We start from the raw sequence: 20,978 nt of genomic DNA, 5'->3' as shown, positions 1-20,978 counted from the left end.
CCTTGCTCATTATAACATGTGTGTTCAACCAGAAGCGCCACCACCTGGCCTCCAGTATGTTTCTAGGGTTTTTTTGCTTGTTTTTTTTTTTTTTTTTTTTTTGCTTGTTTTTTGACCAGAGCTCTAGTTTATGTTGCTGTGAGGGATTGAACCTGGAACTCAAGCATGAGAGTCTCTTTGCATAACCATTATGCTCTCTAACCCCGCCCTCTTAACCACTTCTGTGCTGGCATCATTATAGATCACAGCTAATTCAGAGGACAGCACCAGATTGTCAACCCTCCCAGCTGCGGTGGCGAGGCACCTCCCACCACCTCTTCTGAGAGCTGTCACCCGCCAGCGCTCAGCGCTCTGAGCAGCTGAGGTGGGCGGGGCTAACCAAGCCCAACCTCTGGCCAATCACCATTCCAGACGTCACAGAGAGGACGAAGCTCCACGCTGCCTGTCCCCGTGGGTCTTAGGACTGTGATTGGCTAGCGCCTTCCTGCGTGGTGACGTCATGTCTCGACGCGAAGTTTCCTTGAAGAGCGCGGGAGCTGAGAAGTGGCGGGTCAAGAGAGTGCTTGGAAAGTTTAGCTTGTCCATTCGTCCGCCAGGTGCTCCTGGGAGAGACAAGGCCGAGTCCCTTGGAGCTTCCTGTCCCGGCAGCCGGCTACCTCGAGTGCCTCTGCCTCCCAGCTACTGGGGTGAGCATCACCGCGGGGCCTCTGATGGGGGGGGTGCACGCTTTCGGGGAGGCGACTTCTCTGTTTTGGTGGCACCTGGAATGGAGACTGGGCTCAAAGAATAGATTTTCCGTGTCGAGGCTTCAGAGACTTTATTGTCCCCACCATTGTAGCCACCTGCTTAAGCCTTTGGTCATCACTGACAGGTCTGGTGTCTCTAGGAAAGCCAACATTGTATAGTTCTATCAATATTTTAACGATTTCATTTATTTGATAGAGTTAGACATTAAGAGGGGAAGAGGAGAGAAAGAGAGAGATATAGACACCTGCTTCACTGTTTTCTAACCTTCCTTCAGGTGGGAACTGGGGGCTTGGACCCAAGTGCTTGTGCATGATAACATCTGTGCTCAACTGGGTGTCTGGCCCCTTCTAACAATTTTAAGTTCCTGTGATGAATAAAATACTCTGCTTAGCACAAGAATTTCTCAGAGGTCATTATGTCCCTAGTACGTACATAACTAGAGCCAGGAACTGAGTGTATGTGTGGCTCATATGTGGGCTTAGGAGAACACATTTGCTGTAAGAAAACTGACCTCAACCTGGAAGACAAATATTTGTTGTATGGTGTGATTGGTGCCCAACTCGAGATGTATATGGGATGAATTTATGACACTTGGAAGAGTATGGTCTCTTTGAAAAACTGATACCTGAAAGAAGAGGTAAAATTTGAAAAGTTGAAGTCTTTTAATTCTCTAGTTTCTGCCAGTGAACCTCTGCCACTCCAGTAAAGCTGCCCCTTTTCCAGATACCTAGTTGCTTCTTCTTGGACATAAATGGAAAGCTGCATTGCTCTCAGTATTGGTTCTTTTATTCTCTTTAGGTTCTTGGTTTCAGAGATGACTGAGGAACTGGATCTGTCAGGACACAATTCGGATGCAGGTAGTGAAGAAGTCGTTCTAACACCAGCAGAGCTCATTGAAAGACTGGAGCAGGTAAACATCCAAAGAGAATCCACTTGTTTCAGTCATAGCCTTTTTAATGTTAGAAATCAGAGAGGAAAGGACCAAATTTCAAAGGTGATTTCAGGAGAAGGGAGATTGTATCTTAGTATCTGTACAACAATAGGGAATAGGGGATACAGCACCTGCTAGAAACTTTGTAATGCCAAACATAAAACATTCAGGTGGTGGGGAGGAGGGTAGGAGCAGCTTTAGAACAGTCCATAGAACTGGTATTTGGTATTACAAAAGTGCGTGGGTGGAGACAAGTGTATTCTACACCTTAGTCTCTTGAAGCATCTGTTGCTTCCCAGTAGAATTCTTGAATGATGTTTTTAAGAATGTGATGATGAAATATCACACACAGTGAAATAGCTCTTAGTGTGTTGCTTTGCCATCTGCATGACCCAAGTTCAAGCCTGGCTTCCACTGCTTTGAAGGAAATCTTTTGTGATGTGGTTGCTTTCACTCAGCCTCTTGTTTCTATCTTTAAAAAAAAAAAATTTTTTTAATGCTGATATTCCTTCTTTAGGAAAGAATTGCCTTACTCCCATGGATCTCTCTCTCTCTCTCTCTTAACTTACTATATTTCTCTTAATATATTTCTCTTAATTTATTATAGTCATACAATTTTATCAGAGCACTGCTCAGCTCTAGTTTAATGGTGGTACCAGGGATTGAACGTGGGGCCTCAGAACCTGAGGCATGAAAGCTGTTTGCATAACTATTATGCCATCTCTCAGGCCCTCTTTCTTTTGTCATTACCAGAGCTTCACTGTTCCAAACTCACTTTTTGAGATATATATCAATATATAGAGAAAGGGGTGGGGGGAAGACACCACAGCACCAAATCTTCTTCCAGTGTATGTGTGTGGGGTGAGGAGGAGAACTAGGAGGGGGGTCGGATTCACACCTGGCTAGCATTTGTGACAAAGCAAACACACTATCCAAGGGGGCTGTTTTGGTTTTCTTCTGTTGAATGTTCTCTATATTTCCACTGCTTATTCAGAATCACTTATGGAGCAGTTTTCCTCTTAGTCATAATTGTTATGGCATATTGAGCATTTCCTGTGTACCAGTAATAAGAGTCAGTACTTGACAGTTATGATCTCAGGAAGCTCTAGTGGTTAGGCATTCCAGCTATCTGTATTTAAATCTCTAGATGGAACTAATCTACTCTGTGGCTTTACAAAAGATAAACTGTTTTGAGGACTGCCTTAACTTTAAAGTAGAATTTACCTGCTCAGATAACTCATCAGGAAAGGTGCCTGCTTTGTCATGTTCAACCCTAGTTCAAGCCCGTGTCCACTCCCAACACTGGGGGAAGGAGATTGAACCCGGACTGAAGTATTGTGATCTCTCTGTGTGTCTGAAAAGTTAGCTTGAAGCAGTGAAACTGTTTATTTTTTTCTATTCTGGGGAAAACAGCCAAAATGGTTGGTTTCTCCTATTTCTTTTTTGTTATATATATATATATATATATATATATATATATATATATATTTTTTTTTTTTTTTTTTTTTTTTTTACTTAAAAATTTTTTTGAGGGGGGCCGGGTGGTGGCATACCTGGTTGAGCGAACATGTTACAGTGCACAAGGACCCAGGTTCAAGCCCCTGGTCCCCACCTACAGAGGGAAAGCTTCACAAGTGGTGAAGCAGTGTTGCAGTACGTCTCTTCCACTTTATCCCCTTTCCCTCTCAATCTCTCTCTGTCCTATCAAATAAAGTTAAAGAAAATATTTTTATTATGACAGAGATAGACCATAAGAGAAGGAGAGAAAGAAGCTTGTAGCCTGTTCCACTGCTCATGAAGATACCCCCCCCCCTACAGGTGGGGACTAGGGGCTCAAACCTAGGTCCTCAAGTATGGCATCTTGTATACTTTACTGGTTGCATCACTCCTCGGCCCCCCAATATGGTTGGTTTCTTTGACTCTGTCTCCTGGGCTTGTAGATGACACTCTTCTCCACTCTTCTCCCGCTGCCTTCATAGGATCCTTGCCTCTACTTGCTTATGTTCCACTTTCCCCCTCTTATTAAGACATCAGTCCTGTTGGCTTAAGGCCCATCCCAATGACCTCATTTTCTTCTAACTTAAAATTTTACTATTATAATTCCATATGTGAATGAGAAATCCTTCCCGCAGTGTAACCCCAGTGTGTCTTTCAAGGACTATGTATGTTTTTTGGGCTTTTTGGTCATGAAAAGGTTGGCAAGCACTATGTAGAGATACAAATGTTGTGAAAGTGTCCAGGAAAGTAAACACCAAATTTGGGTTAATGATTACGTCTGGGAAAGGTTGAGGGTATGGGGATTTTTGTTTTTTTTAATAATGATTCTGTTCTTGGATGAAGTTGTATGTGCACAGGTGTTTATAGTCATCATGTTAATATATTTCATAAACATTATTTTCCTATTTAATATGGAATAAATGTAGGTAAGAAAAGCTTGCTAAGGTAGATAGCATAATGGTTATGCAAAGACAATCTTTTTTTTACTTTAAAAAAAATATTTATTTCCTTTTGTTGCCCTTGTTTTATTGTTGTAGTTATTGTTGTTGGATAGGACAGAGAGAAGTGGAGAGAGGAGGGGAAAACTGAGAGGGGGAGAGAAAGATAGACACCTGCAGACCTGCTTCACCGCCTGTGAGGCAACTCCCCTGTAGGTGGGGAGCCCAGGGCTCGAACTGGGATCCTTAGCCAGTCCTTGCGTTTTGCACCACCTGTGCTTAACCTGCTGCGCTACCGCCTGACTCCTGCAAAGAGATTCTCATGCCTGAGGCTCCAAATCCCCCGCAACACCATAAGCCTTCTTCTTCTAGCGTTTGCCCTTCTTCCGTAGCCAGTCAACAGCGTCAGGTTGAGCCTGATGTAAAGTTTCAAGACCTCCTTTGAATCTGGAGAGGTGGCAGTCGTTGACTATGTGGGTCATAGTCTGTCTGGAGCTGCAGGGGCAGTTCGGGTCGTCTCTGGCTCCCCAGCGATGGAACACAGCGGCGCACCGGCCATGGCCTGTTCGATAGCGATTGAGGAGGGCCCAGTCATAACGTGCTAGGTCAAAGCCGGGTTGACGCTTGCAGGGGGTCTGTGATGAGGTGTTTGTTCTTTACCTCAGCTGACTGCCAACTCTGTTTCCAAGAAACTGGAACAGAGAAGTTCAGTGTAGGCATAGGGGACCAGATTGGGTGACGAGACGTCAAGCGTTGGACAGGGTGGGCGAAGATATGCGCGTATATTGGCAGGTCCGGTCGAGCATAGACGTGGGAAATGAACTTAGATGATGCCGCATCCCGATGAATATCTGGCGGGGCGATGTTGCTAAGAACTGGCAGCCATGGAACCGGGGTGGAACGGATGGTTCCAGAAATTATCCTCATGGAGGAATATAATTTGGAATCGACCAAGTGGACATGGGGGCTACGGAACCATACTGGGGCACAGTATTCTGCAGTGGAATAGCATAATGCCAGAGATGATGATCATAGTATGGAAGCGCTCACGCCCCATGAGGAGCTGGCCAGTCTTGCAATGATGTTATTCCTCGCGCCCACCTTTGCTGCAGTTTTTATGAGATATTCGTGAAATGACAGAGTGCGATCGAGAGTAACGCCAAGATAGACTGGCTGGGCTTCATGCCGGATTCTCGTATCGCCAAGCTGCACATTAAGCTCACGTGAGGCCGAGGCATGGTGTAGATGGAAAACAGATGATACCGTTTTTGCAGTGCTAGGGATTAGTCGCCATTTTTTACAGTAATCAGATATCAGAGACATGTCTTTCGTGAGTGTTTCCTCGAGGAGGTCGAACTTGGATGCCTGAGTTGCACAGCAGATGTCATCGGCGTAGATGAACTTCCTTGAAGAAGTTTCTGGGAGGTCATTGATGGAAATATTAAATAACATAGGAGCCAGAACAGAGCCCTGGGGGAGGCCACAAGTAGCCTCCCCCATAAGCCAAAACTGATAAATACTCTAATTAAAGGGAAAAAAAGAAGGGTGGGAGTATAGCATAATGGTTATGCAAAGAGACTTTCATGCCTGAGGCTCTCAAGTCCCAGGTTCAATCCCCCATACCACCATAAGCCAGAGCTGAGCAGTGCTCTGGTAAAAAAAAAAAAAAGAAAAGAAAAGAAAAGAAAAGCTTGTGGGAGTCAGGCAGTAGTGTAATGGGTTAAGCACACATGGCGCGAAACGCAAGGACCTAAGTAAGGATCCTGGTTCAAGCCCCCAGCTCCCCAGCTGCAGGGGGGTCACTTCACAAGTGGTGAAGCAGGTCTGCAGGTGTCTATCTCTCCCCCTCTCTATCTCCCCCTCCTCTCGCCATTTCTCTCTGTCCTATTCAACAACGACAACATCAATAACAACAATAATAACTACAACAACAGTAAAAAAAAACAAGAGCAACAAAAGGGAAAATAAATATTTAAAAAAAAATTTTTTAATGAAAAGTTTGCTAAGTCCTCTGAAAATATCTGCAACAATGATACAGAAGTTTGAGCATTTGAAAAAAAATTTTATGACAGTAATATTGTAGTAGTAATATACTATTATTTAATAATGTGTCTTGATGACAATTAATTGAGGAAACAGATTTCAGAGGCTGTCAAAGGAAATAAATTCATTCAGATTGGCAAGTAATTCTGAGAGGTGTTAGAGCTAAATTCCCTGTAACTAAAAGATACACACAAGGTTTAATTATCCTCAGACATTTGTGGATATTTCATCTGAGCTCTCTAGGCCTCGGTTTTGAGATGTACTTAAGCATTTGAGCCTGTCTCGGTAGTTTGGGGTTTCTTGTTTCAAAAACAATTTAACAGGTGTGATCCTTTATACTCTTATTAATAATAGACTTATTCTGTGTTTTCTCATCATTAAGATAAAGATAATTATACCTATTTCTACTCATAACAATTTCTCTCTATCCAATAATAAATAAATAAATGTTTTTGTCAGGGGAGATAGCATAATGCTTATGAAAAGAGACTCTCGTGCCTGAGGCTTCCAAGTCCCAGGTTAAATCCCCCAGACCACCATAAGCCAGAGCTGAGCAGTGATCTGGTACAATTAAAAAAAAAAAATTAGAAATGTCATGTGCTATTTTCTTATTAAATATAACTTGTCTTCAAAACATTTCCAATAGCCTAATTAGTAGGCAGTAATGTTTTTTCCAGAGATAACTGTGATTTTCATTATGTATGTATCATGTAGTATATTATGACACAGGGTTGTTGTACTCACCGTGAGTGGTTCTCTCTCCACCTCTCTCTCACTCTCTTTCTCTCTCTCTTTGTTTTTCAGGCCTGGCTGAATGAAAAGTTTGCCCCTGAGCTACTGGAAAGCAGGTCTGAAATTGTGGAATGTGTCATGGAACAGCTTGATCACATGGTAAGAGCTACTTGTCTCAGGGCTGCCAAGGAAGAATACCTTAAAATGATGTGTTTGCTCAGCTTAGCCCAGCATCTCTCTCAATCTCTCTCTCTCTCTCTCTCTCTCTCTCTCTCGTTCCTATCAGATTGAACTTCCCGGAAATCATTCAGCCAATAGAGTGCATGTTTTGCAAACCTGAGGCCCCAGGTTCCATCACCAGTTCTGCGTATGGGCAGAGTAGTATACTTACATGCTCCCCCACCATCCCCATCTCACCACCCCCTACCCCCCCCCCCACATCTTTATCTCTCTCTCTCTCTTTTTTTTTTTTTTTTTCTTTTTAAGACAGAGTGCTGCTCAGCTCTGGTTTATGGTGGTTCTAGGAATTGAACCTGGGACCTTTGATGTTACAGGCAGACATGAAAGTTTTTTTGCATAACCACTATGTTGTGTAAATCAGTCTTTTCTTTAAAAAGTCTAAAATATAGGGGTCGGGCAGTGGTATACCAGGTTAAGCGCACATAGTATGAAGCATAAGGATCCCAGTCTCTCTCCCTGTTCCCCCCCCCCATTTTTCTCTGTCCTATCCAATAAAACAAAAAATTCACCGCCAGGAGCCCTGGATTCATAGTGCAGGTACCGAGCCCCAGCCATAACCGTGGTTCAAAGAAAAAAAAAATGTCTAAAATCTTATCACCAAATCTACATTTTGCTTGCAAACAGATGACCAGAGCAGAGTAGCAACTGTTCCCTTCCAGTCCTTTTTCTCTAATCCCACCACCACCCCTGACTGCCCGCCCTTACCCATGTACCTTACCTACCTGGCCCCCACAGACATTTTTTTTTGTGGCCTTTGGACTAGATAAACTGGGCAACAGTTACTGTCAGCCTCAGAGTAACTGGCTTTATTTATTTATTTATTTATTTATTTATTTATACCAGAGCACTGCTCAACTCTGGCTAATGGTGGAGGGGTAGGGATTTGGGATTGAACCTGGGTCTCAGAGCCTCAGGCATGAGAATCAGAGTAGCTTTAAAATGTTGGTCTTCCAGTTTCTCAACTGTTTGTTTTGTTGTTCCCTATTTTATTTTATTTCTTTATTTAGTATAGAAAGTGAGAGTTTCACTTGGAACAGAGAGTGAGAGAATGGGTGAGGGAGATAGCGTAACAGTTATACATAAAGACTCTCATGCCTGAGGCTCCAGAGTCCTCAGGCAGACAAGACCAGAGCTACCAACTGACATATTGCTCCTGACCGCATAAGTGGTATTTTATATTATCTTTTAGACTCTTTACAGTATCTTGTGTTTGCTGTGTTAATTCCTTTATAATTGGGAGGGAGTTCTTCTGGGCCCTTCTATTTCAGTTGTCACTTTATTAAAGGAAGTCAATTGCTTGGAGTATATAAAGAAACTAAAGTCATGTTATTTGGATGTGCGCTCAACCAGGTGCGTCACCTTTGCATAATGGTTATGCAAAGAGACTCTGAAGCATGAAGCTTCCAGATTCAGTCTCCCCACCACCACAAACTAGAGCTGAGCAAGTGCCCAAGTAAAAAAAAGAAAAGAAAGGAAGAGAGAAAGAAAGAGAGAGAGAGAAAAAAAACAACAGGGGAAGGGTGGAGGAGATAGCATAATGGCTACACAAAAATTGGGCAATGGTGTACTTGATTTAATGTACACATTTTAGTGCTCAAGGACCTGGGTTCAAGCCTTAGTCCCCACCTACAGGGAGGAAGATGAGTGGTGAAGTAATGCTGCAGGTGTCTCTTAATTTTTTAAAAAATTATCAGAGATAATTTTTAAATTATCTCTGATAATTTAAAAAGAGAAAAATTGATAGAGAAAAATTGAGAGGGAAGGGGGAGATGGAGAGGGAGACAGATAGATACCTGCAGCCCTGCTTCAGTGCTTGTGAAGCTTTCCCCCTGCAGGTGGGGACCAGGGCCTTGACCCGGGTCCTTGCGCACAGTAATGTGTGTGGTTAACCAGGTGTGCCACCACCTGGCCCCTCAGTGTCTCTCTTTAAAAGAAAAAAGAGGTACTTAAGAAAGAATAATTTGTTTAAGTGCTAATGATTCACATTATAATTTCAAATAAAACTTAAGCAATTAAAAAAAAAAAGAGGGACTGGTTGATGGAACTCCTGGTTGAATGCACATGTTACAGTGCTCAAGGACCCAGGTTCAAGCCTCCAGTTCCCACCTGCAGTGGAAAAACTTCACAAGTGGTAAAATAATGATGCAGCTCACTCTCCTTCTCTCTCTCTCTTCCATTTTCCCTTTCAATGTCTCTTTCTCTAGCCAATAAAAAAAAAAGTGGGGAAAAAAGGAATTTAAAGAAAGAACTCTTGTATGATGAATACTTTTGTTCGCCTTTCACTTAAATACAGTCTTTGGGATCTTGTCATTGATGATTGTCCTTGTGGGTTGTATACTGACTCAGCTTGAAAAGATCTTCTAAGTCTTTGAACATTGTTTCGCTGTTCTTGCTGTTTTATCTTAATCAAATTCACTTCTCTTCTAATAGGAAGATAACCTCAGGAGAGCCAAGAAGGGGGATCTGAAGGTCAGTATCCACCGAATGGAGATGGAGAGGATCCGTTACGTACTGAGCAGCTACCTGAGGTGTCGACTGATGAAGGTTTGTCATGTGTTGTTTATTTTCGGAGGCTCCAGCTGGCCGGGCTAGCTTCACGGGCGGGTAACAGTGACGACCAGAGACACACGGCTAGGCAGGGAAGCTGTATTTCTTTATTCAGGAACAACGATTCATAAACTAACCCAAACTAATCACCAAACAGAACTCTCCTGCCTCCTTCCCCTGGCGACGGCGCCAAGAACTCTAGAACTCTGTCACTCTGGAACTCTGTCAGGGTTCCTTCCTGGGGCGGGGACAAGTGGCCCACCAAACTAGCAGGACTGAACCACAATCAACTAGAGATGGGGGGGAAGGGGACCAAACCACTATGAAGAATACCAACAGTCATGGATATAAGCTGTAGGCTTAAGACAGTGCAGTCTTCATATAGACTGAATGCCTTGGGACAGAGTTGGGCTGGCTCCTGTAGATGCTGCTGAAGCCCAATATCAGGGTAGCTACAGAGGAAGTGAGGCACAGATTGAACATGTGTTCCACACTTCTAGGAATGCACCAAGTCTTAGTCTGTTTATCTGCTATGTGAACAGTGCCCCCTGGAGTTTATCCTGTGGCAGTACTGAGGGTTGAATTTTTCCTTGGTTGAATAGGGAATACTGACTAGAAAACTAATTTGTATTATTTTGCAGATAGTACCTAGTCAATGTGAAGTTGACCATGATAACTTAATTTTTTAAAAATACTTTTTTAATTTCAAAGTTCCAAGTTCAATCCCCAGCACCACCATAAGCCAGAGCTGAGCAGTGCTCTGGTAGCTTTCAGAGTGTATCTTTCTGTGTCTCTCTGTCATTAAAAATAAAGAAATAGGGGGCCAGGCTGTAGCGCAGCAGGTTAAGTGCACATGGTTCGAAGTACAAGGACCGGCGTAAGGATCCCGGTTGGAGCCCCGGGCTCCCCACCTGCAGGGGGGGGTCGCTTCACAGGCGGTGAAGCAGGTCTGCACGTGTCTATCTTTCTCTCCCCCTTTCTGTCTTCCCCTCTCTCCGTTTCTCTCTGTCATATCCAACAACAATAAAAACAATTACAACAACTGCAACAAAATAGAAAAACTGTCCTCCAGGAGCAGTGGATTTATACATAGTACAGGCACTGAGCCCCAGTGATAACCCTGGAAGAAGAAAAAAGAAAAAAAACTATATATATATATATATAATTTTATTTATTTTGGATAGAGGCTGAGAGAAATTGAGAGGGAAAGGGAAGGTAGAGGGAGAGAGTCACCTGCAGCACTGTTTCACTGCTCATGAAGTTTCCCTCCTGCAGATGGAAACTGGGGGCTTAAAACTGGACCATTGTTGGTTGAGCATACATTACAATGTGCAAGGACCCAGGTTCGAGCCCCCAGTCCCCACCTGCAGGGGGAATGCTTCACAAATGGTGAAGCAGTGATGCAGGTGTCTCTCTGTCTCCTACCCTCTCTATCTCCCCCTTCCCTCTTGATTTCTGTCTCTATCCAATAAATAAATAAAGATAATTAAAAAAAACTAGGCCATTGTGCACTATAATGTATGCATTCGACCAAGGTCCCTACCACCCAGCTCTAATACCATGATTCTTAACAAAAGCTCTGTGACTGTCTACTTTCAAAAAAATGAAATTTCTAAACATTATTTAACCCTGGGGAGTTTGAGCTTCTTTGAGGTTCCTTCTCATTTGTTTTGTTTTTTATCTGTCCCCTTGGTTAGTATCATCAAATATTTCATTATATTCTCTCATCTGCATTCTTGCAGTTAAACATGTCAACTACAAGTAAATCCATACTCTCCCAATCTCTTAGCAAGGTTTTCGTTTGTCAGTCAGCTTCTTAAATTATTATCACCTGGGAGTCGGGCAGTAGCACAGCTAATTAAGCGCACATGGCGCCAAGCACAATGACCGGCATAAGGATCCCGGTTCGATCCCTGGCTCCCCACCTGCAGGGAAGTCGTTTCACAGGCGGTGAAGCAGGTCTGCAGGTGTCTTTCTTTCTCTCCCCTCTCTGTCTTCCTGTCCTCTCTCCATTTCTCTGTCCTATCTAACAACGACAACATTAATAAGAACAACAATAAAAAAGGGCAACAAAAGGGAATAAATAAATATAAAAAATTTTTTAAAAGAAAAAGGACAGACATCATTAACAACAATAAAAAACAACAATGGCAACAAAAGGGAAAATTTTTAAAAAAGGAAAAAAAGTATAACACCTGCAACTGAATACAATATTCCAGCTGGAGTTTCTGTCACTTTTGTGGAAAACGGTGATCACTTCCCTTCTTCTGGGTATTATGCTGGTAGTAGTGTCACCCAGAATCATATTAATATATTTAACCATACTAACCTCCTTTATTCACCATTAACTTTAACCTCTTTTGAAGTTTTTACATTTTTATCATCTCTTACTGTCTTGTAGTTGTTTTGCTTGGTTTTTGACCTAGTTCTTAATCTTCTTATTAACTTGGGTTATTTCCCTGCTTTCTAGATCCTGATTTTTGTCACCAGCTGTCATTCTTATCTTAGTAGAGCACTGCTCAACTTTGGCTTATGGTAGTGCAAGGGATTGAACCTGGGACCTTTGGTGCCTTGAGCATGAAAGTCTTGTGTATAACCATTATGCTATCTCCCCAGCCTCCTTGTTATATTCATATAATTATCACTATTCCTTCTGTTTATGCATTCTGTTTTATTAAGATTTATGTATTTACTTATTTATGAATAAACTTGGCATCACTCTGGAACATGAGGTACCAGGGATGAAACTCAGGACTTCATGCTTAAAAGTTCTTCCCTGCTCTGCTACACCACCTCTCAGGCCTCTGTATGTTTTGTATGCCTCGTGTGTGTGTGTGTGTGTGTGTGTGTGTGTGTGTGTGTGTGTGTGTGTGTGTGTGTGTTAGTATGTATATTTCATTTCACAGAATAACAATTATAGGGTCTGTGTGTCGGCATGTTTGGCAAAGCACCTATGTTATAATAGCCCAGGTTCAAGCCCCCACTCCCCACCTTCAGGGAGAAAGATTCACAAGCAGAAAAGCAGGTCTGCAGGTGTTTCTCTTTCTCTCTCCTTTTCTTTTTTTTAAATAGTTTGTTTATTTAGGTAGAGACAGAAATCAAGACTGGAGTGGGGAGATAGAGGAGACACACCTGCAGCCCTCTTTCACTTGAGAATCTTTCCCCCTGCAGGTAGGGTCTGGGCATGTGTGCTCCACCACCCAGCCCCCCTTTCTCTCTCCCTTTCTATTTCCCCCTCCCCTCTTTATTTCTTTCTGTCTCTATCCAATAAATAAAGTATCAAAAAAAAAAAAAGAAAAGAATATAAAAATGTTAAAGATCAGTTCCCTTCTAAAATATTTACTATTATGTTTTCAGGGTTTTTTATGTATTTAAAAAAACTCATCCTTTTAAAACTCTCTCCCATTCTTTCAGAACTCTTATCTCTTCTCTCAATTCTTTTAAACCTAACTTCTCGAAGTTCAGAGGGGAGGTCTTACTATTAGAATGAGTCTGAGCTGTGATGCTTTCATAGTAATGTCCATTTATCTTCACAGATAGAGAAGTTTTTCCCTCATATCCTTGAAAAGGAGAAAACACGCCCAGAGGGGGAACCATCTAGTCTTTCTCCAGAAGAGTTTGCCTTTGTCAAAGAGTGAGTAGGCAGTACATGTGAGACTGGCCTGACTTGTGAGCATGCATTTTGATGACTGTGTCCATGAAGCCAACCTCAGAGCCTTTGCAGTCTGCCTGATGGCCCTGTTGTTTCCTGCTTATTGTGATGTTACAGCATTTTCAATGTGTGTTTCAGGTATATGGCTAACACAGAGACTTACCTAAAGAATGTGGCCTTAAAGCATATGCCTCCTAACTTACAGAAAGTGGACCTGTTGAGGTCAGGTAAGCAAACCATTCTCTTTTCAGAAATCCTAAGGAGGAGCCATCGTTTACATCAAGAATCTTCGGGTGCTTGAGAATAAGATCTTCACTCTTTATGGGGTGGGTGGGGGTGGAGGCACATCTGATTAAGCTCGCGCACGCGCATGGGGACACACACACATTTTTTTAAGACCAGAGCTCAGTTTTGGCTTATGATGGTACTGAGGATTGAATCTGTGACATCAGAACTTTAGGCATTAAAAAGTATACATGTGGGGGTCCGGCAGTAGCGCAGTGGGTTAAGCGCATGTGGCATAAGGCGCAAGGACCAGCATAAGGATCCCGGTTCAAGCCCCCGGATCCCCACCTGCAGGGGGTTCGCTTCACAGGCAGTGAAGCAAGTCTGCAAGTGTCTGTCTTTCTCTCCCCCTCTCTGTCTTCCCCTCCTCTCTCCATTTCTGTCTGTCCTATCCAACAACAACGACATCAACTACAACAACAATAAAAAAGGGCAACAAAAGGGAAGATAAATAATAAAAAATAATAAAAACACTCCTTTAAAACACACACACAAACACATTACAAGAGTCCACTCCAGACCTGCTCCCCACCTGCAGGGGTCTGCTTCACAAACGGTGAAGCAAGTCTACATGTGTCTTATCTTTCCTTCTCTTTATTAAATTTTTATTTACTATTGGATACAGATGGAGAATTTGAGAGGGGTGGGGGGACAGGGAGAGAGACAGAGAGACACCTGCAGCCCTGCTTTACCACTTGTGAAATTTCCCCTTGCAGGCTGGGACCAGGGTCTTGAAGCTATGTCCTTGCACACTTTAATGTGTGCGCTTAACCAGGTGTGCCGCCACCTTGCCCCATCCCCTCTCTCTTCCTATCCTTTCTCTGTCCTGTGTATTAAAAATCAGAAAGGAAAAAATGACCATCAGGAGCAGTGAGTTCATAGTGCCAGCAATAACCTATGTGGCAATTAAAAAAAAAAAAAAGTCAGGCGCAGCAGATTAAGCACATGTGGCGCAAAGCGCAAGGATCGGAGTAAGGATCCCGTTTGAGCCCCCAGCTCCCCACCTGCACGGGAGTCGTTTCACAGGCAGTGAAGCAGGTCTGCAGGTGTCTGTCTTTCTCTCCCCCTCTCTGTCTTCCACTCCTCCTCCATTTCTCTCTGTCCTATCCAACAACAATGGCATCAGTAACAACAACAAAATATGGATGATCTCACTCTTAGGCAGAAGTTGAAAAACAAGATCAGAAGAGAAAACACAAGTAGAACCTGAACTGGAATTGGCATATTGCACCAAAGTAAAAGACTCTGGTGTGGGGGTTGGGGGGAGAATACAGGTCCAAAAAGGATGACAGAGGACCTAGTGGGGGTTGTACTGTTATATGGAAAACTGGGAAATGTTATGCATGAACATACTATTGTATTGACTGTCAAATGTAAAACATTAATTAATAAAGAAATTTATAAAAAAACAACTACAACATAAAACAGCAAGGGCAACAAAAGGGAATAAATAAATATTACAAAAAAGATTTTTACTCAAACATGGAAAAATATTTAGTAGATATGCATAATAGAGATGAGGAAAGTTCTAGGCTCAAAACTAACCAAGATAATCATTCAAAGCAGGCACAAGGTTGAATACTTGAGCTTTTGTGATCTTCAGGTCAGGTTGTAGTTCTGACTGCCACTATAAAGGTAAACACATTCAGTTGTTAGCTGTCAAGTAGCTCCATGTGCTTGCTGGGCTGGAGAAACAAGTGTCACTTTAACCTTGTCCCTGTTCTCAGTTGCCTCCTTAGACTCCAGAGATGTGGCACGATCTGACTCCCTACAGGGATTCACATAGGAGAGGACAGAAATCTGTAATGATTTTCCTGTTAGCCATAGACTCCTAATCTTTTGGAGTTATTTTAATTTTTTAAATAAGTATCTTTTAAAGAAATTTGTATATTTGTTAATTAGTGAGAAAGGAGGGAGAGAACCAGAACATCGCTCAGGCATATCCAGTGTTTATCCACTGTGCCATCTCCCAGACTGCTGTTTATTTATTTACTTAAATTTAAGAGGGAGAGAGAAATAGAACCAGAGCATCACTCTGGCATATGTGGTGCTGGTGATCAAAGTAGATACCTCACACCTGCAAGCCTGGTGCTCTAACTGCTGTTCTATTTCCAGGGCCTCTGGATTTTTTTTTTTTTTTTTGCCTCCAGTGTTATTGCTGGGGCTTGGTGCCTGCACTATGAATCCACTGCTCCTGGAGGCTATTTTTTCCCTTGTTTTTTTTTTTTTTTTTTTAATCATTGCTGTTATTGCTATCGTTGTTGTTAGATAGGACAGAGAGAAATTGTTGGATAGGACAGAGAGAAATTGTTGGATAGGACAGAGAGAAATTGAAAGAGATGGGGAAGACCTAGAGGAGGAGAGAAAGACAGACACCTGCAGACCTGATTCACTGCCTGTGAAGCAACCCTCCTGCAGGTGGGGAGCTCGGGGCTCAAACCAGGATCCTTATGCCGGTGCTTGTGCTTTGCGCCATGTGCGCTTAACCTGCTGTGCTACCGCCTGCCCCTCAGATCTCTTTTTTGAAGAGATCCCCTGAAAAAGGGAGAGCAGGCCTCAGAAGCTGGAAAGAGAAAGAAGATGCTGGACCTTAGGCCTGACCCTCCTCACACAGACCCCTCAGAATTATGCTGAATTGAAAGGAGCTATGACAGGTTCTTCTTAACCTTGAATCAACTAACTCCTGGTTTATTGGTTAAGGTCCACATTCCTTTGTCTTTCCCAAATTGCTGGGTCTGAGTGAAAATTACTAGGCCAAATTAAGCAGTTCTCTAGGGGACTGGGACCCACCTTACTCAGAAGCTAAAAGCAGTGTGTCAACACCACAAGCTTGAGTACAAGGCAGGCTTGGCATTTCACCGGTTACCCAGCCTGATCTAGAGGCTTCACTGTCCCCCCTGTGGTGAATGGGAGAGCTAGGACAGGATGAGTGGAGATGTGATTCTTCAGGTGCCTTAGACAGCTGAGGCTGCCGTGACAAAACACCACAGACTCAGTGAATAAAACAGCTGACACCTATTTTTTTCACAGACCTGGGGGCCAGAAGTCCATGGTCAAGATGCTAAGAGCAATGATCTCCCCTCAGGTCTCTGACCTCAGCTTTCACAGGGCCACTCTTTGCTGCCTCTTCCCATGGCTGCCCCTCTGGGAATGCCACCCCTGGGGTCTCTTCCACTTCTTAAAAGGCTAAAAGTCAGATTGGATTAGGATCCCCCCTCTCATGGCTTCATTTCAATTTAATGACCTCTTTAAAAATCCAACCTTCATGTGCACCCCCATTCTGAGTACTGGGGGTTAGATTGAGGGACCCAGTATAGAACACTAGTAACAAGTCAAGTCACAAACCAGATTAGAGTTCCGAATTACTCATTTTGATGAACCTGCCTTGGCTTTTTGTTTTTGCCGCCAAGGACAAAAACACTGGGGCTCCAGACACAAAGAATCCACTGCTTTTGGTGTTTTTTTTTTTTTCCTCTAGTAGTTGCCCATATCCAGTTCAACTACTTGTGTCTGCCCTCTTAGAAGGGCATCATCAGTAGGGCAGGTGGTATATCCTAAGCAGTGCCCAGTGTTTCCACATCCAAGAAACTACTGATGGGCATTCATCTGAATCCCTAGAACTGGCTCTAAGTCCTTGTCCTGGAGTATCTGCTTTATGCTGGTGGATTCCTTCTGAAATGCTCACGTGTTACTTTTATTGCATCCCTTACAAGGATTAGACCAGACACCTGGAATTAGAAACTGTATGGGGGACCAAGCCTGTCCTGGCATGTTCAGTTTCACTTAGTCACCCACATGTATGAGTCTCCTGGAGGATTGTAGACCCAGATGGCCGAGGAAGATATATTAAAACCCAGGGCCCGGGCTGTGGTACATCTGGTTAAGTTCACATGTTACCATGTTACGGACCCAGCTTTGAGCCCCTAGTTCCCATCTTGAGAGGGGAAGCTTCAGGAGTGGTGAAGCAGCACTGCAAGTATTTCTCTCCCTCTCTGCCTCCCCTCCCTCTCAGTTTCTTTCTGTCCTATCAAACAGAAAGGAAAGAGGAAAAAATGGGCACCAAAAGCACTGGATTCTTTGTGCCTGGAGCTCCAGTGATAACCCTGGTGGCAATAAAAAATGAAAAAAAAAGGAAAGAAAGATACATATAAAAGCCCTAAGCTGGCTTTCCTGGAATCAGTAGTTGCGCATTGGGACCACCTGACCCTAATAAGATGGGGAACCCTGGAGCAGCCCAGAGGATCTCTATTAGCACTTTGGGATCTGTTGTCCTGACCCCCAACCCCTCTCCACATACTGAGCTTCAATCAAGAGCATTGTGAAACCTGGGCTGGGCTCTTAGAACTGAGTTATCCAGAAGGTTGCTTTGCCCTTGTAGGTGCTGGAGTCCTCTGGGTACAAATGGAACCCCAGGAAGTGAGAACTCTCAAGTTCTTGAGGCATTTACATAAACGTTGGCTGGTGGCCCAAAGGAAAACTGGGAGTAGCTTCTTAAGCTGAAGTAGCCAGTTAGGAGCCACTTAGAAGTTAAAACTTACATCTTTATTCTAACATTAAAGCTGCCACCATATGACTCAATCTTTCTCAATCCCACCAAATTTACATATTTATCTTCTCTCTCTTTTTAACATTTTCTTGAGAGAGACCAGAACACTGTTCAGCTCTCGCATAGGAGATGCCAGGAACTAAATCCAGGACCTTCAGCATGAATTACTGCTTGGCTATCTTCCCCAGTCCCAAAGTATTTTTTTTTTAATATTTATTTATTCCCTTTTGTTGCCCTTGTTTTGTTGTTGTTGTTGTTGTTCTTGTCATTGTTGGATAGGACAGAGAGGAAGGGAAGACAGAGATGGGAAGAGAAAGACAGACACCTGCAGACCTGCTCCACCGCCTGTGAAGCGACTCCCCAGCAGGTGGGGAGCCGGGGGCTTGAACCGGGATCCTTACTCCAGCCCTTTCACTTTGCGCCACATGCGCTTAATCCGTTGCGCTACTGCCCAACTCTCCCAGAGTATTTTCTAACCAAGTTTATATACTGTCCTTTCCAAACCTTGACTCTTGCCATTATTTCCCAAGCTGGTTTTTGCTCTGTTAGTCAACCCTTTCTTCAATACTGACTTCTGTCTAGAAGGAACTTCAAATCAACCCCCTTCTCAACTTCCTCAGATTAATCCCTCTCCACCAAATGCTTTCACACGTAGAAGCCCTCAGTGGTCAATAGAACTAACTCAAATGAGTCTCATTAGCAGAGCCTTTTCTGATTGTGTTACTGTCAGTTCCCAAACCAGATCTAGATTCTTACGTGTTTCTGAGAGTGAGAGAACGACAAGAAAACATACTGGTGGAACCAGAAATAGATGACCAAAGGTGAGTGGCAGGTGGGTCTATTGGTTGCTGAGAAGTATTTTTCCCAGTAGAGCACCAGCTGAGCCCTGCAGATGATGTGTTTTTCCTTCTTTTGCAGAGATTATGTGATTGACTTGGAAGAAGGCTCTCAGCACTTGATCCGGTATAAAACCATTGCCCCTCTCGTTGCTTCGGGGGCAGTCCAGCTAATTTAAAACCAAAAGTAAGCGAGAATTAAGACATGGAAGCCCTCCTGTCACTTTGTATCAAAGGACAACGGACTTTTCTGAGCAGTGCTGTTGATCCTTTGGACATCGATCCAGAACTCAAAGCAGGACCAGATATTTCATGTAATCCACAAACTTTAGACCATTTCCATCAGCAGCAGCAGAGGGGGCCATTGCTCTGTTTATTCTGCAAACAGCAAGACACAGAGACTTGCACTTAGGGCACCTTTTCCCTTTGTGTCATCATTTTGGCTCAGGAAAATGAGGCAGGGATAGCACCTAAGCAGACATCACTGTCTCTGTAAGATGAGAGAACTGCAGGCTGTCCTGGCAGGATGGTGTCAGGGGGCTTCATTAAATCTTGGCAGAAAAACTAAATAGGTTAAACGAACAGCTATGGGCTTCTCTGACACATCACCAGATTGTGTGAACTAAGCTTTTGGAACTCCCAGTGCTGAATTTAAAATCAGTTTCTGTCATGTTTGAGGAACACAGCTAAGCCAATAAAGCACCATTAAGCTCCAGTTTCATCACAGAAGTAGCCTCAGACCAGTTCTTAGTTGTTTATTTTTGGTTTTTGTTTTTGTTTTTTCTTCCCTCCTGGTAAGCTGCAGCCTTCCCTGAATCACAGACAGATTTGCCAAGCCAGCCTCCAGACCATCTGTTCATCGTTGGTCAAGATTCTGTTAGTCTGAGCAACATTCGCTGTTTTATACTGTGGCATCAGTAGCAGCTTTTCCTTTTTATTTAAGTTTGGCTGTGGCTCTGGCAATGAACCTAAAGCCTCACAGGTACATGAAACCACCCAGCAATCTCACCAGCACACTCGCTTCATTTTGTATCCTGAGAGAAGAGTGAGAGAGACAGAGAGGAAGACACATCAAACCACTGCTCCGGGAGTCGGGCGGAGCTCAGTGGGTTAAGTGCAGGTGGCGCAAAGCACAAAGATCGGCATAAGGATCCCGGTTCGAGCCCTTGGCTCCCTACCTGCAGGGGAGTCCCTTCAGAGGTGGTGAAGCAGGTCTGCAGGTGTCTTTCTCTGCCCCTCTCTGTCTTTCCTTCCTCTCTCCATTTCTCTCTGTCCTATCCAACAACAATGACAGCAATAACAACAACAACAACGATAAACAACAAGGGCAACAAAAGGGAAAATTAATTAATTAATTAATTTAAAAAAAAAGATTAAAAAAAAAAACCACTGCCCCTCCATTCCCGGAGCTTTCCCTGGTGCTGTCTGTGCGGCTCCCACATGGTTCTGGGGATTGAACCTAAGGACCTGGGCATGGTAAGGCATGCACTATACCCACTGGTCCATTTCCCAGACCACCTTTTCCTTTTAAGTTCTTGACTTTCTGAAGGAAGATAGACAGTGGATGGACAGTGATACCTAAAGGGAGGAGATTCAGTGAGTGAATCCTCTTTTCTTGAAGGATGATAAAAAGCAGCCTGCATTCCAAGCTTTTTTATGAGAAGGCAGCAAATTCTCATGTACATGATTTAGGGTGTTCGAGTGATCGGTGTCAGATTATTGTCATTTTCAAGAGAAATCCCTGAATGAATACTCAAAAGAAGTTGTTTAATAAAAGCATTTTAGCTTTGATACAGTGCTTTATTTTTTTCCAGGGTGTTTCTACTTCCCCCTGCCACCATTTATTAAATAAATGGATACTGAACATATGGTATCCCAGGCACAGTTCAGGGAACAGGAACTCTAACCCAGTTAGAGTATGATAGCCAGTGTCCTTGCTTACTTAGCGGCAAGTGACGTTGCAGAGAATAAGAACAGTGACTCA

The 20,978-nt window shown here is 43.3% G+C and overlaps 1 protein-coding gene across 2 annotated transcripts; it reads left to right on the top strand.

Annotated features, from left to right (window-relative positions):
* Positions 1-496: 496 nt before the first annotated feature.
* Positions 497-20,349, top strand: GINS4 (GINS complex subunit 4). Of its 2 annotated transcripts, none has more exons than XM_060182027.1 (8): positions 497-686; positions 1,546-1,657; positions 6,961-7,047; positions 9,559-9,672; positions 13,212-13,309; positions 13,466-13,554; positions 18,901-18,979; positions 19,077-20,349. In XM_060182027.1, exons 2-8 carry the CDS (start codon positions 1,562-1,564, stop codon positions 19,171-19,173), a joined length of 660 nt encoding a protein of 219 aa, XP_060038010.1. In that variant the 5' UTR covers positions 497-686; positions 1,546-1,561; the 3' UTR covers positions 19,174-20,349. The 2 variants fall into 2 exon arrangements, with proteins under 2 accessions (XP_060038010.1, XP_060038005.1); XM_060182022.1 differs by having other exon boundaries at positions 498-686; positions 18,889-18,979.
* Positions 20,350-20,978: the final 629 nt, after the last annotated feature.

The sequence above is a fragment of the Erinaceus europaeus genome, chromosome 2, assembly GCF_950295315.1.
Source record: "Erinaceus europaeus chromosome 2, mEriEur2.1, whole genome shotgun sequence".
NCBI classification, from domain to species: Eukaryota; Metazoa; Chordata; class Mammalia; order Eulipotyphla; family Erinaceidae; genus Erinaceus; species Erinaceus europaeus.
This window is presented reverse-complemented; position numbering and strand designations above follow the sequence as displayed.